The 16,989-nt window shown below is 39.2% G+C and overlaps 1 protein-coding gene across 1 annotated transcript; it reads left to right on the forward strand.

The window, feature by feature from the left end:
• Positions 1-448: 448 nt before the first annotated feature.
• Positions 449-16,737, forward strand: CLUL1 (clusterin like 1). Its single transcript, XM_037380919.1, has 9 exons — positions 449-548; positions 1,469-1,578; positions 2,747-2,895; positions 5,448-5,615; positions 7,615-8,059; positions 9,352-9,489; positions 12,906-13,120; positions 14,246-14,416; positions 16,204-16,737. Exons 2-8 carry the CDS (start codon positions 1,476-1,478, stop codon positions 14,411-14,413), a joined length of 1,386 nt encoding a protein of 461 aa, XP_037236816.1. The 5' UTR covers positions 449-548; positions 1,469-1,475; the 3' UTR covers positions 14,414-14,416; positions 16,204-16,737.
• The last annotated feature ends 252 nt before the right edge of the window (positions 16,738-16,989 follow it).

Here is a 16,989-nt window from a genome sequence, read left to right on the forward strand (position 1 = left end):
TGCTTATCTCATTTCAGATTCTACTCATATGCTAGCCTGTAGCTGGATTCCTTTTTTTTTTTTTCTGATTTCTGTATCTTCAGAAGGTATATGAAGGCCATTATGTAATCCAGTGTTTTTTATAGCAAACTAAAACTATGCTGAAGAGATTAAATGAAGCTATTTTTAGCCAAACTAATGGTAACAATTTCACTAAGAACATAAGCTGCAGATGTCTCCTAAGGTAAAAAGCAAGACAATGGAAGAGCTAGTAAGATAAAAAGCTACCAACTACAGAAAAATAACGGATCCAAATTACATTAAATTATGCAATTCTGCCCAACACTCCCCCTAGTGGTTTTGACCACAGAGATGAGCATGAAGTCCTATCCACGCAAAATTCTCCAGCCTAATGACAACATGTCCCGTTAATAGGATTAAGTACCTTCTCATCAGATAAGTAGAACATGGAAAAATCCCTGACACTCCCAGCAATTAGATCAGAACACAGCCCGACCCCTTCCTGACGCAGGGAGCAATTTTGCAGAGGAGGTGTTTCGGTATTAATGGTAAATATGTTGGGTTTTTTTACTTTTCTTTGGTAATGTATTTGTATTTCTTTGCAAATTTAATTGGTCTTTCGCTTTAAATGTAAAGGTACAATATGCAAGTAACTATAACAAGTAAATCCAGGCTATAAATACATCTAGGCTCTTAATTTACATTCGCACTTGCAGCTGATGGCTGCATCTCCAAGAAGGCTATACTGCCTAAGAAGGCGGCATTTAAATACTGTGTTCACTTAATCAAATGATAACTATAAAGTGTAGTTGCATGTTTTTTTAAAAATACACTTTTCTCCTCTAACTGCTCTTGAGATGGAAATAAAGCAAATGGCATTTCCTCCCCTTATTTTGTAGGACTTTCTTTCAACTGCTGATGTGTTTGCTTACAAAACTGATCTAATTGCCAATTGCTTGGCACGCCTATTATTGTGTCTGCTACATTAACTATTATCCTGAAGGACAATGAAAGGAATTGCATGTTTGGAGATGAAGAAGGGAACAACATTCTAGAAATTCCCCTTTTTAAGTTTTGCAATAACGTTTAGCATGGATGCATTTATAGAATGAACTAAGAACATAGTGTGAGACCAGTAATTAGTGTGTTTCACAAGGTAGAAAAGGGACAACTGAGCTGCATAAGCTTTTGGTTTTATATATATATCTATGTCCTGATTCTGTTACAACACTGTGCAAACTCAGTGGAATTAATCTAGTTGGTCTGAATAGATGATGAAAAATGAGATCAAGCTTCTTACTTATGTTTTCACTAACAGTAGCATTTAGGTGCATGTTACTGATCTCCGAAACCATAGTTTAAGTAAAAATTAATGGAAACTTTTGTAATACTTAGTAAACATTACACCTAGGCATTTGAGCATCATGAAGATGCTTACTTTAACTGCACTGACCTGCTTCTTTAACAGAAAGAACATGAAGTCCTCTTGGTTATTTATAATATACGTGCTATGGCTGAATGGTCATCAGTGTGCACCAACAAGGCAGGAAGAAATGAATCTCCAGGAAAACCTGAAAGGTAAGTAGCATTTTCTTACCAAAAGTGTGCGAAGCCCCTGGGTACAGGTCTCCAGTCTCCTGGTGCATTTTGACTTCCACACTCACTGGCATCAAGAGGATCCACTTTCATGTGTGGAGCTCAAAAACCATCATATGACTACATGCATACACACACATACAATGGGGAGATTAAAAAAAAAACAGGATGAGAAAGTAAAGGGATTAACAGTTAAGCATCCCCTTACAAAAAAGTATTTACAGCATTTTTATAGGTGATTTTGTTCCTCATAAATCATTGGAATATAAACTGAACCCAAAATTCAATTCAACAGGTTTTGAATAATTTTGTTTATATAATCTTTGAAAATGTTTATTCTACAATTATATACTTTGTTGGAAAAGATGGTTATTACAAATAATTGAAGTAAAATTACTTAATTTAGAAAAAAACCCAGCCATTCTGCTTATACTCACTTTCAAATTTTGTGAATAGGAATCCCAAGAGGATCAGCCATGAAATATTCCTTTGTTTCAGTCTACATTAATAATATTACTGTAACAAACACAGTTAGGGGAGGGGAAGAAAGGCATAAAGGAAGAAATGACTGACATGTGCTTTTGGCAGTGTCAGAGTGATATATTCTTTACTTGTTTTGTATAGCTCCAGTGATATTTCAAGGTATTTCTGCAAAGGGAATAAATACAGACAAAGGAAAGGCAAGCATGCAGAGCTTCAAGGTGCAATGTGTGGGCCAACCTGGGCTTTCAACAAAACTCTATGGTCATTACTTCACAGAAAGCCTAGAGATAGTATTTTTATGAATACTGAGCATACCTGCTCAGTTGTAGCAACCTGCTGAGCAACCTGCTCTAGTTGACCCTGCTTTGAGCAGAGGCGTTGAACTCAATGATCTCCAGAGATGCTTTCCAGCCTCAACTGTTCTGGGGGACAGCTGAATGTATAGCCTGAGTTGCACACAGATGATCACTGGCAAAGGCTCTGGGACGGATTCTTATCTGATGAAATTGTCTTGGCTCTGTTATTCAGCATTCATTATCTCAAGATTTGGCTCCGCAACTGTAGGGAAACATAGAGCTGTTTCATTCTCCTTCATCATCAATGCATGACAATTTGTGATAGTGTTAAAATCTGATTAAGTCACTGTATAATTTGGCTTTTTTTTTAGTATTATCTGATGTTGGAGAGAAGTATGTAGATGAAGAAGTAAAGAAAGCTTTGATTGGTATTAAGCAGATGAAAATTATGATGGAAAGAAATGAAGATAAGCACATAAATCTGATGAAAACCTTGAAGAAGAGCAGTGAAGAAAAACAGGTAACAAGTGCATCTGGGGTTTTGGGGTTTTTGTTTGTATTTTTGTTAAGTTGTGGGTATTTTTAATTACAGATGAGGCAGGTTGTGCACAGATTTAGCATAGTCTCCTGAAAGTAGTACAGCATGCCATTGTGCTTAGGCCAATAAGCAACCCAGAAGGGATCCCTTGGTGTCTCCCTTTTTCTGGGAAAGGTGAAAACCACACTGTATGTACACTAAGCAGCATGCATCTCTTTATGTAGTCACAGGACTGATAGGAAATCTGCTTCTGTCCCTTTCTTTCCTAGCAGAAGAAAACTCTCCTGGCATCTCTAAAGAGGTTCTCACTGCCTGTCTCCTGGAAGCAGGAGCTGGGCCAACAGGCATCCTTTACTAGCCTATCAGGAACCTGGATGTCCATATTTCAGAAGTTAAAACATCAGTTCATATTTACCAATTTCTTAGGAAAGAGCTTGCCCGCTGGCAGGACTCTGGCAGACTGAGGTTTCAACCCTGAGGGAAGCTTTCAGACTGCGCTGGAATAAAGCACTGACCAAGAGCACCACCTGCCTCACTGGTGCCTCTTCCAAATTGCACGGTTCTTTTGAAAGCTAGAGGTGAAGACTTTCCATCCTTCCTCAGAAATACAGCTTTCTAACTGAGTGGCATACTGTTAATTTTCCCCTGTGGCTGAATGTCTAAGCTATTTCTACAATGAAACTGGAAGTGTGAGCACTAGACAAAATACAGCTGAGTAACCACTAGTTAGCAAGTCACCTTCTCCTAGGCCGCCCTGGTTGCAAGATAAAACATGTTATCTTGAGACCTAAGCTCTCATTTTATTCTGCAATTGGGAGGTAACCAGCAGCAGCCTAGGCATAGTCAAGCTGATGGTGACCATCATGTGCAGATACAGAAGTTCTGCAGTAAAAAGAGACAGCATGCTGTGTGTGGACTCAAACACTACTTTGGTGAGAGAACCCGAGTTTTCTAACATCCAGAAGCCAGAGCTGCTGCAACAGCAGTGTGTTGAATAAAGCATCACACTTACTGCTTATGTCTAGAAATCTCCTGCTTCGCTGAATTCACACAAAGGCAACTGTATAAAGGTGTTCTGTGCAGAATGTCCAGCAGTCCTGCCCTGCATGTCTTCACACACCTCAGGCTACAAGATGGTTCCCAGCTTGCTTTGCAAACATCAGGCCTTCAGGAAAATATCAAAGCCACAAATGATAATGTGCTGTAGAGAAAATACAGGGGATCATGGGAATTTCAAGTGTCCTAGTGCAATGCCTAGCTCAGAGCCATCTGCTCAGATGATCCTGAGAACTAGACATTACTGTATATTTTAAAAAGTACAAAGATTCTAACTATTGCTTTAAATTAAGTTGAAGAAAATTTCCCTCTTGCCCCAGCATCTGGTAGGTAGTTTAAACTATTTGTATCAGCAAGCCCAAAAGTACCTGATAGCTTTCTAACATCTTTAGGAACACCAGTACACTGCCATGATCTGTGCTGTTTTTAGCTTTTACTGGATGATTTCATTTACGCAGAACTTACACCCACAGCTAGAGTTCATAAAACACTGAATAAATGTATTAGATCAGAAAATAATTAAACATAGGCTATGAAGACCACAGTTACTGTCTCTACCCAGCACATTCTGACAGAAGTTTTCTTTACTGTGAGCTGCTTCCCTATTGAAATGCTGCCAGAAAGGAGTAAGACTGACCAAATAAAAGGTTTCTGTCATACACAGCAACAACTTGGAACATTGTTTGGAAACATAAACTATTAAAATACGTTGTGCCTGAAAAAAAAAAAATTAATGATGTGCAACCTACTTCAATAGGAAGTCTTTCTGCCTTTCCATTGCCAAATCTGCTCTAAAAAGCTGCTTCTGATCTGCTCAGCTTTGTGCTCTACCTGATAAACAATGATACAGTAAATAGAAGCAACATTGTAAAATGTGTCTTGATTCCCTTCAGTGTGGAAGGAGTGCCTCACACTTCCACAGAAGCAGGAAGAAAGCCCCTTACTTGAGTCTTTTGATTAGTATAATTCCAGAGAAATTGCTATACTTTTACTTATTTCTGCATTAAAGGAAGAATTTATGTATGGTAAGGACCTAGCCTCTTGAAATATCACACCCTTGAAGAACAGAGCAAAGCTACAAAAAAGGGCTGTTTGTGGAACAGATGAATACTGCAAATGTTGTATGGAGAAAAAATGATACCAGTTGAGCACATGACCTTGTGAGAGGATGAATGCATCTTTCACAGACAGGTGTGTGTTTTATTTTCAAAACCTAAAAGATCCAGGTAGACTGTAGAGACACATCTGGTTTTGTAGACTGTGCCCTTTGAGAGAACAACATCAGAAAAACCCTGTAAGAAAAGTTTTTCAATTTTCAGTTCCCTCCATATGTGACTGCAGCTGAGAAGACAACTTAATGGTTAGGGACTAGCAACAAAAAGAAACCATAATAGTCCAAATGAGTGATCAATGCCAGGATAAGTATTTAGAATATTAATCTGAAAATTGCCCTCAACTGAATCTTTTTTCTTACTTAGCAAGCCTTGCAACTTATGGATGAAGTAAAAGCAAGACTAGAAGAAGAAGAAAGACAATGTCACATATCCTTGAAAAATTTATGGGATGAATGTGAATCTTGTTTAGAAAGTACCTGCATGAGATATTATACAACTTGCAAACACGGGTTTTCAACATTTAGAAGAAAGGTAGGAAAAGATTTTGTGTCTTGGAAATACTCTTGAATTCACCTAATAGTTTTAGAGAGAGCACATTTTATTTTCTCAATACCAGATCTGCCAATTATATCAGGTTATTAAAATTAATTTGATTTGGAGGGTCTGCAAATAACTGTGAAGTTTTATGACAGAGATTATATACAATTATATTCATTGAACACTGAGCCAAAATGTGTTCAGTTGCACCTGGTGTGACTACATGGACACTGATTATTCCCCTGACTCCAACAGAGTTACTCAACATACACAGTGTTGTCTCTCACAGCAGGATTTGCATTAAGATGCTCAATAACTGTGTGTGAAGAATATCACACAGAATATGGTCTATCTGAAAATCAGCAGAATTAAAAGTGTAGATATAGTTAGCAAAATTCCATGGGAAAAAAATCACCTCCTTGTACAACATCATTCTTTCCAATGTTTATTTTATTTTAAATCTACTCTCGAGTAACAAAATAGCTTTAAAATGTTCAACTGATTTTTAATAAAGGAAACTGTCAGCAAAGGAGACCCCTTTAATTCTACAAGAAAGAAAATGTGCTTCCCTGGCTGGGACATTATTATTATTACAAGATTTTTAAAATTGTAATAACATTTTTTATTTGGCCGTATGCTTTAAGTGCAGCTTAACAACCAAAACCGCACAATTACTGCTACTGAAATTTCAGTCAGATTACCTAGCTTTCACATCCCCAGGCACTGCAAAAACACAGTAACTTGTGTGTTTCAGAAGTGACAAGCTTTAGAGCAAAGGTGTTTAAACATTTGTGCATATTCTTAAAATTATTCAGGTAAAAATGTGGAAGATATTAAATTTAAGACTATTGGTGATACTTTTGGCTTTTTAGATAACTTTCATGGATACCTCAAGTGTATCTCTTGGCCTTTCAAGAGTCTGTGGATATCAGGTTGAAATTCTTGCAGTAGAAGTTATATACTGCACTGTCACTGTCTTTGACCCTCTTGGTTACTTCCTCACTGAGCTATATGGGTTTTTTGAAGCAATCAAAGTAAGAAATGTGTTGTGACCTGAATCATTTTAAAAAAAGAGGACAAGGGTGATAGCTGTGGCTGATGATACACAGGCAGTAGGGGCAATAGGGGCTTAGGCTGTTCCTGCAGGGCTGTTTCACAATTCACCTTCCCTCTGAACTGCACTAGTGGTCAGCTCAAGCAGCTGATCGAATCAAAAGAAAAAAAACTATATGTATATGCATATGTATATTTATATGCGCATGTATATGTGTATCTCTCCCTCTCTCTCTCCATCTCCATCTCCATCTCTATCTCTGTCTCTATCTTCTGTGAGTTTGGCAGGGTGCTTCAAAACCTTTACCATTTTGCTAATGCCATGAAGCGTGGCTCCACACGCCACTGCATCTGCTCAGGCAAAGGTGGTGCGTTAAAGCACAAAGCAGGGAACCAGTGGCTGAGACCCAGGGAGTGGGAACTCTCTAAAGCAGAGTCAACACTTGACCTCTTCCATCATCAAGCCATGGACCCGGAACCACTGTTGCATTGATTTTAATGGGTTTCCATTTGCACAAGGATGTAAGGACTTGGCTGTTGGTGAGAGAGGACAGGGTGTTTACAGATCACAGAGAGAACAATTGCCTTCTGTTCCCTACACTGTGCATAAGTACCACGGAAATGTTTCCAAGATAAAGTCCAAATTGTTTGTTGGAAGAAACCCAAACGCCAATACTAACTTCAAGCCTCCACAGATTAAAGGCCAACTGGCAACACTTTTACTCCAGATCTGATTTAGAGCTAATGATTTAGACTGAACATACTTTCATTCTTTAGAGTCTAGTGTCTTAAATTACTTTGGAGAATATGGTGAGTTTGCAGTTATTAAGAGGGCACTGTTTCTATGGGTATTTGAAAGATAAAAATTGGAACCACTTCCTTGAGCGATGAAAAACTGTTAACTTGTCAGGCAGCTGATCTATCTCCTTCTTATACACAGGTTGAAGATTTTTTGAGGAAAATACCTCCGCTCATTTTTACTTTTCATGAGGATCAAGAAAAAGACATCCAATTTAATGAAAAGCCTGAGAAAGAGGATACCCAGCTAGAAAAAATGGAAGATTTATTTAGACAATTATTATCAGATATGGGCTCAGTATTTAACAGAAGTATCATATTTTTCAAGCAGATGCAAAGAGAATTTGACCAGTCTTTTCAAATGTATTTCATGTCTGATCTGGACTTGAATGAGTCCCCCAGCATGACAGCTTTACCTGAGGACATCACCAGAAATAATGGCTCACAGAAAGGCTGGAATATACCTGGTTTCTTACAGACAGTTTTTGATTTCAGTAAGACGGTGTTTGAAGGTGTCAGTGAGGTGATTACTGAAGCATTTGATGAATACAGAGATAGTAGAAGAGATGTGCCAGAACAAGCCAAAGGCAAGTGTTAGAAAATGAAAATCAACTGCACTGTCAATGACATCAGATCCCTTGGGATTGCTAAACTATGGGTAATGATTCAGTTCGCAGTATGTTAGTGTGAGATACTGTGTTGAAGCTCTGGAGGCTTTCTTGGTTAAACAGGCATGGGCAGAGGATAACTTCATCAGTTAAATATAAAGGTACAGATCACCTAGAAATCTCAAAGAAATGTCACAGGGGGACTTACGGGTTCTACATAGCCTGATTTCCACAGCAATTCTCGAAGAATTTGCAGTTCCTCAGAAGTGCTTGAATTCATGATGGATGCAGGTTTTTAAAAGGCTGACTGACAGGTCTGATCTCAGCATTTGTCACGATATGATTTATATCATATCCTATTGACATGTCACCAATTCTAAAAAATTAGGGTAGTTCTGTGACATGTCAAGTCATATCCCTGCCCTTTCCAAATCACACTAAACTCAGTCAGACAGCTGCAAGCCCTATTCCAGGCTACCGCAGCAATGTGGTGTGCCAATCAAATACAAACCAGCCATCATGTTTTCCAATGACCAGAAAAAATCTGGGCATAAGATTGGTTTCAGGTGATAACTCTCAATGGAGGAAAAAAATCATAATCAATTTTTAGAGTACAGAAAAGCCTTATCCTTCATATTTTACTAGCACAAACAGAAAAAGAAGCATCATCCAAATACATGCTGGTGCCTGTCTATAAGGAGATCACAGTAAGCACATGCCATAACTCTGAGTGGCAGGTAAAGTTAAGTGATTCTTCAGTAGCATTTTTAAATTTTTCCTGTATCATGACCCATGTGACCTCAGAAAAAAGCTTTGGTAATGGGCTCTTATCTAGCTGTATGTGATTATGAAACATTTTGACTACTAAGGGTCAAAGAGATCTTACCAGAACTTGCATGTTGTAGAAGTAACATGTAATAATATTAAAAATTGTTTGGCTGTTGTGGGGAATACGCTACTATGCCTTTATAAGGGAATATACTATAGTGGCATGAATTCCTTGGAAGAAAACATCTTCTTTGTATCTTCTTTGTATCTTCTCCTGACTTCTACTTTGTAATATTTTATTCCTTTTTTCTTTTTTTTAGTTGTTTGGTTTGTTGTTGGGGTTTTTTTGGGGGGGTGGGAGGAGGGTGAGCACGGAAATTATGTCAGTCATTTCAGATTAAGGGCAAGAAATTATATTCTAGCACACACAGTAGGTAACAAATGTACATTTATCAAGACCCTAAGCTTAATGACAGTCTAAAAATACTGTGACTTCATTCTAGATCCTGACAGAAGAGGCATGTTCTCAAAAATTGTGTCAGGGCGCCAGAGACCTCAGTGCAGGGAGCTTCGAGAGAACTCCTCTGGATGCCCACAGTTTCATGAGAGATGTCAGAAATGTCAAGACAATCTTTTGCATGGTAAATAGACATTTTCCAATTATTTTTCTCTTTAATGAATTGATCAGCAGTTTGTAGATTTTTAGGTTGTCATTTTCTACTGCGCTGTTTCCATATTTTTGGAATTAACATTGAGTCACAGAGGTTTTACTGTAACTACGGATACACTCTTCCTCATTCCAGATGATTTCAATTACCTTTCCCCACTGTCTCCACAGAGTGTCAGTATAACTCAGTTGTTAACATACCACTGGTGGTGCAAAAAGTTGTACACTCTCTAACAAAATAACTATATATTTTGTTAGAGTTGCCATCCTGCAGAGAAGCAAGAGGTCAGGCAGTAATCGATCTTGCCTGGGTGCAGAAGTGCTGAACAGAAAATGAGGAGAAGCTCAAACTCCTGACTCTTGCTTCTCCTGCAGTCAACCAGATGTAACATCAAATAGCATTCAGCTCCTCGCAAGGAAGCAAGCACTGAAGATCCTATAATTACTCTTTGCTGAACCGTGTCAGCAAACAAGGCTGATATTAAAGACAAAAAAGGGGACTGCTTGTCAGTATATAAGGAGATGGAAAAGCTTTGGCATGCACCTTCCATGGACACCTGGAAAAAAACATTTGTACTGCATGACCTAGAACTGCTCTCACGACTCCCACTGCAGCATAGCACATCTGTATTTCCAGAATTATTTAAGTCTTAAAAGCCACAGAATATGCTTAAACCTGTGTCTTCAGAATATCTCCAGTGTAGCAAATACTAATGATCCAATGACACATTTTGAAAAGAACACTAGACCACTTCCATCTCAGTAAAAGTATGTGTCTACAAATCTGTATCACGGACACCAGTTAGTATCTGTGGTTACTGTACTATCAGCCTGAGGGTGTCCTTTGACATTCTTATTTGACAGGAAATAAATTTTACTTTTCCACAATAATTTTTGTATCGGTTAAATAGGTCCTTTTTAAAAATCTGTATTTTAGTAAAGAAAAAACCACAGCACACTTCAGTTCTGAATTCATGGCAGATGATACTAGTCACATACTAATATCTAGCTATTGTTAGGTAAATATTAGGCCTTAACACTCAACAGGAATAGTAATATACAAGCTTTCTTATAATAAGCTGTACGATAGAATCATAGACTGGTTCAGGTTGGAAGGCATCTTTAAAGATCATCTAGTGCAGGGGTCCTCAAACTTTTTAACCAGGGGGCCGGCACACGGATGCAGTGGCAGGCAGCCATCTGCGGCTGCTTGGTTTCCCCCCCAACCCCCGGCGGGGGGGTTCTGTAAATACCGGGGGCCGGATTGAGGACCCTGGGGGGCCGTATCCGGCCCGCAGGCCGTAGTTGGAGGACCCCTGATCTAATGCAACCCCACCTGCAATAAGCAGGGCCATCTTCAACTTGATCAAGTTGCTCAGAGCCTCATCCAGCCTGACCTTGAACGTTTCCAGATATGGGGCATCTACCACCTCTCTGGGAAACCTCTTCCAGTGTTTCACCACCATAATGCAAAAAATGTCTTCCTTATATTGTCTAAATCTACCCTGTTTTAGTTTAAAACCATTACCCCTTGTCCTATTGCAACAGGCCCTACTGAAGTGCCTGTCCCCCTCCTTCTTATTAGCCCCCTTAAAGTACTGAAAGGCCACAATAAGGTCTCCCTGGAGCCTTCTCTTCCCCAGGCTGAACAATGCCAGCTCTGTCAGAAGACAGAAGCCTGTCTTCATAGGAGAAGTGTTCCAATCCACTGATCATCTTTGTGGCCCTCCTCTGGACCCCCTCCAACAGGTCCCTGTCTTTCTTGTGCTGAGGCCCCAGAGCCAGACGCAGCGCTGCAGTGGGGTCCCACCAGAGCAGGGCAGAGCAGAATCACCTCCCTCGACCCACTGGCCACACTTGTTTCAATGCAGCCCAGCAGAGGTTGGCCTCCTGAGCTGCAAGCGCGTGTTGCTGGCTCATGTCCAGCTTTTTATCCACCAGTGCTCCCAAGTCTTTCTCTGCAGGCCTGCCTTCAAGCCTTTCATCCCCCAGCCTGTATTGAAACTGGGGATTGCCCTGACCTGTGTGCAGAACCTTGCACTTGGCCTTGATGAACCTCACAACGTTCACACAGGCTCACTTCTCAAGTTTGTCCAGGTTCCTCTGGATGGTGTCCTGTCCCTCAGGCATGTCAGCCACACCACTCAGCTTGGTGTCATCTGCGAACTTGCTGAGGGTGCACTCAATCCCACTAAACAGTACTGGTCCCCACACAAACCCCTGAGGGATACCACTTGTCACCAGTCTCCATCTGGACATCGAGCTGTTGACCACTACCCTCTGGATGCAACCATCAAACCAATTCATCATCCAATGAACAGTCCACTGATCATGGAATCATAGAATCATTTAGGCTGGAAAAGACCTTTAGAGATCACCAAGTCCAACTGTTAACCCAACACTGCCAAGTCCACCACTAAACCATGTCCCTAAGTGCCACATCTACAAATCCATATCTCCCTAATTTAGAGAGAAGGATGTTGTGAGGGACCATGTCAAAGGCCTTACAGAAGTCCAGACAGACGACATCTGTAGCTCTTCCCTTATACACCGAGGTAGTCACTCCATTGCAGAAGGCCACTAGGTTGGTCAGGTGGGACTTGCCCTTGGGGAAGCCACATTGGCTGTCTCAAATCGCCTCCCTGTCCTCCATGTGCCTTAGCATAGCTTCTAGGAGGATCTGTTCCATGATCTTCCCAGGCACAGAGGTGAGACTGACAAGTCGGTAGTTCCTAGGGCCCTCCTTTCTACGCTTTTTAAAAAGGGGTACAACGTTTTGCTTTTTCCAGTCACTAGGGACTTTGCCTGACTGCCATGACTTCTCAAATATCATGGAGAGTGGCTTGGCAACTACATCAACCAATTCTCTCAGGACTCTGGGATGCATCATCATCAGGACCTATGTATATTCATGTTCCTCAAGTGCTCTCAAACCTGATCTTCTCTTACAGTGCGAAAGACTTTGCTCCCCCAGTCCCTGCCTTGCATCCCACTACTTGGGATGGATTGACAATGGAATACGAACAATTAAAAAAAAAAAACACAACAATGTATAAGGAGATTACGAAGGTGCCATATGTAAAATCTACAATTCCTATTTAGTATAACAGAAAATCTATTGCCATGACATATGATATAAACCTTAAAGTACTTGGTAAATCATTGTAATACAGCAAATGGGATAACTAATCCATTTAGTCATTATGAACCTAAACAAAATCTACCAAAATAGGTTAGCAAGAATTACTCTTTTTAAGTATTATTTAAACACCGACCCAAAACATACCCCCTTGCTAGACTATTTAACAGTTTTCTGTACTTCAGATAGAAAAGAAAAAGTACAAGACATTACATTCCTATAAGCTTCATGGTGGCTGTCTTTTCTAACAGATTGCCCAAATGTTCCCGAACTGCACATAAAGTTTGATGAAGCCTTTAAACTGGTTAATCTCTCAGAGAAGCAGTATGAGCAGATTCTCCAGGTGGTTCAGCGTCATACAGAAGACACTTCCTACTTGTTGAACAAAATGAAAGAAAGATTTGGGTGGGTGTCTGAGTTATCCAATATGACCATCGGACCAGAAAACATTTTCAATATAGTTAAGGTAAGGGTTGTCTGCTGAAGGGAGCTACTGCACAGTGCTGTCTTTGACCTATGCATTGCTCATAGTTATGCTCTTGGGGATTGTGGATGTTTGTACATGTGTAATGTTTGGTTTTTACAACACAAAGTTCCTACTCATCTTGAATTGATGTATGCTTGATAATCCCTTGATGAGCTCAAACTCCAGAGATTAGAAACTATTTTCCTTTAAATCCTTTTAGTCTGACGGATGGCTGACAGGCTAACCTGAATCACTGTCTTATAAGAATAAATTGACACTAGCAGCTTTGACTGGCCTCAGATTACCTTCACAGATAAATTTCACTGTACCGGTCAGTAACACATCCTTATTGGATCCCTGAATATCCAGTTATATGTCTATATCTGTACCTATATATCCCAAAGCTCAAAGGTGGCAAATGTTATGCAGATTATTGCAGTGGACGCTGCATATCTGTAACAGCATCTGTCAATATTCCAATAAATACATCATGACTAACTGTATCTAACACACAAGAATATATCCAAGGTAAATACAATCCATTTTGCTGGGTGAAGGACAAGTCCTTATTCTCCCTTCCAACTCAGAAATCCAATGTACTACTATTACTACATGAACTTTATATGAAACAATTGTGCAGTCCACCAAAAAAAGCACAAAATCAGGAACAAGGGGACAGGTAATATTTAAGGACACTTTCCCAACTGAGTCCAAGCTATCTGCTCTAGAAAAAAAAACCTACAGAAGTCAGTCTGGTTTTGAAAAACACACAGGAATGAGTAATTTCAATCACACAAACTTTGTCTTGAAATTAGTGGGACGACTCACATGCAAGTTTTCATTAGCAGAACAGAAGCTCTTTATAGATGTAGTTCCTGGTACAAATATTAAGATGCAGTTCTTTAATATGGTCCTGCAGTGCCGTGTCAGCTCTTCCCACCACCTACAATAAAATTCAGACACCCACTGTCTTTTCAAGAAGAAAGTAATTTCAAGAAAGCATACAAATGTAAAATATTGCTCTGTTTAATTTCCCATTAAAGACAGTAGGCACAGTAGGTAGAAACAAAACTGAAAATATGCACTAGTTTGTAGTGTCTAAAGTACTGATTTGTTCTCTTCTAGGTGGTACCTGGGGATCCCTCTGGTAAAAATGAAACTGTGGTAGAGGTGAATATTCTGACTTCACCTACTTTCACCATCAAAGTTCCCTCCAACTTAGATCCAAAGAGTGGTGAATTCATTGAATACATAGCTGGGAAAGCACTGCAACTATATAAGCAGAATTTTTAAGTGGTAAGTTCATTCTTTCTCCTTTCATAGAGAACACAATTCTTCATAAGAGGTGCTTACATTGGAATTAATTTTAGTTGGAACAGGATTCAGTCCTGGTATATACAAGACAGTCTCCTCAGAAACACACATTGATTGAGACAAACAAGCATTATGGAAAACAAAAACAAGTACTCAATGTTCTAGCCTGCAAAACACAGACATGATGATATTAAAAATTTTGCCTTATTAACTGTGAAACCCTGGATCTTTAAGCAGCATCTGGGATGAGGTAATGTGATGATAAATATTACTTCAGAAGAGAACTGCCTCACAACCACAGTCCAGAGCTTTGGCATTGGAAACCACGTCTTTGTGTTCATTCATCACAAATGAACTGGAATTACCATGTTCATTATGGGTTTTATTTTTGGCAGTTTTTCAGAGCATGCTCTGTATCATTTTTGATGATAAAGGAGTGCAAAGTTGGAATCAGCACCAGGACATGAAAGAGCTCTCTTACCATAACATTTTCCTATTAGCAGCACTCTGCTCAGATTGTTAACAGTCTGCAGTTTGCCTCATAGGAATGTGCACAGAAAGATCCTTCACATGGGCTTCTAACCATTTTTGTAGAAAAGGCTCACAAAGGCCTCTCTCTGTGCTTAAGAGATTTCTAGACAGGGAGGGAAGAACCAGGCAGAGAAGCAGGGGAAGACAATGCTTCATACTCCCTAACTCCATGGGGAACCTCCATGAAAGAAGGGCGGTTTCAGGTGGCGTCATGCCACTGTGGGGCTAGCCAGCTGTCCAGGGAAACCCAGGGGGCTCCAGGATGCACAGCTCTGGTGGCCTCTGACTCTCACAGTTGGCTCTCTCAGGGACCGGAGCCACAACACCTGAGACCTAAAGGCAAATCACTGTAGTGTCCCCCAGTCTTCCAAGGAGGCACTAGATTTCGACGTGGCTCCTCTTTAGGTCTTGGGTGTGTGATATCCTCATCTCAGCAAATAAAGCATGACCTGAATGCACACAGAAGTCTCGAGAGACACGTGAAAAGAATTCAGCATTAACAAAGTAGATGAAGAAAAGAAAATTTCAGTATTCTATATTAATTCTGGTTATTCTTTTGAGGTCAGACTCATAATTTTTAAGCAGATGAAAGAAATCACTTCCACCAGAAAAGCTGAGGTGAGCTGCAGAACTTAGAATATAATAAGCCTCACCACAAACTTTGCTTACATAAATATTGGTGAAATCCTGTGTATATTATATTTAAAATACAAAAATATTTTAATATTTATGAACCTATCAAATAAAATGCTCAGCACAGTTTCTCTACAGTTTTTCTTCAAAATTCTCTGTAATTTATATGCAGTTATTGATGTTGTATACTCTTTCAGATCATGCAAGACTAATCTTCAAGGCCTAATGATGACAATATTCATTTCCTTAGTCTGATTAGGATTTTTAGCCTGAATCTTAGTCTGATTTTCCTGTGCAACATATCTTGTGTAGCCATTTCATACCTGAGAGAAATAAGTGGCACTAATTTCCAAATCACAATACTGTTTTCCATTCAGTTTGCACAACAGATTTAGGGTACATGAAAGTGTGACAGAAGCAAAGATTTAAAATTCTACAAGAAAAGAGAAACATCTATAAGAAGGCAAAAGGAGAAAAAAAAATTCTGTTTTTTATGTTGCATATTTCTATAGCAGGGCACTGATACATTCCACATACGCTTACTTTTCTAACATCTTTTTCTCAGTCCACAATCAAAACATTAAATCCATTTTTTTTTCTCCTAGAAAGAAGATGTGTGAAATCTTTCTTCGTGAAGTCCAGCATATACTCCTTTAAGTGAAATACCCCTAACCTCAATGTTCAGCTAATTGTTAAATGACTATGGTTAAAATAGTTGCATATAAATAAAAATTTGCTTAGTAAATACTGTGACATATGAACTAGCAACTGAAGACTGTAGAAATCTTTTAACTCAAAACCAAATTCAAATCCATCTTAATATTCATTTATTTAAATAAAGTGTTATTTATGTTGCAAATCAGGTTATCTTTGATAACCAGTTATGGCCCTGGTTATGCAAAGATTTAAGGAAATAATCAGCTCTAAGCTTACAAATAATTCCTATTTGCATACTTAAATTCAAGCACATTCTTAAGCCTTTTCAAGATTGGTCGCTACAGATGTTACACATTCAGCTTAGTCTGAATCAACCAGATTTCCATATGCATGTAGCATATTATTTTCCAATGAAAATGTTCCATTTATTCTTCCTGTTGCTTTTGATGTTTATCATATACATTAAATGACTTTTCTGAATATGCAGTAATGAGCAGGTCTTCTGCATTTGGCATTTCCTATTTCTAGTTCACCCCTGGATTTAATTTTTTAATTAATTAAGAGGGAAGCCTTTATCAGAAAAGATGTTTGGGTTTTTTCCCCTAGATTATACACATTAGATTTCAATGGCATTTGCAAATTATAGTAAGGGTTAAGAACTGATATATTTCTCCGTTAAAAGCAGGGCTCTAGGTGATTTGGTTTCATTTGCCATGCCTAGCATTTCTAAGCAT

Source organism: Falco rusticolus, chromosome 3, assembly GCF_015220075.1.
Source record: "Falco rusticolus isolate bFalRus1 chromosome 3, bFalRus1.pri, whole genome shotgun sequence".
NCBI classification, from domain to species: domain Eukaryota; kingdom Metazoa; phylum Chordata; class Aves; order Falconiformes; family Falconidae; genus Falco; species Falco rusticolus.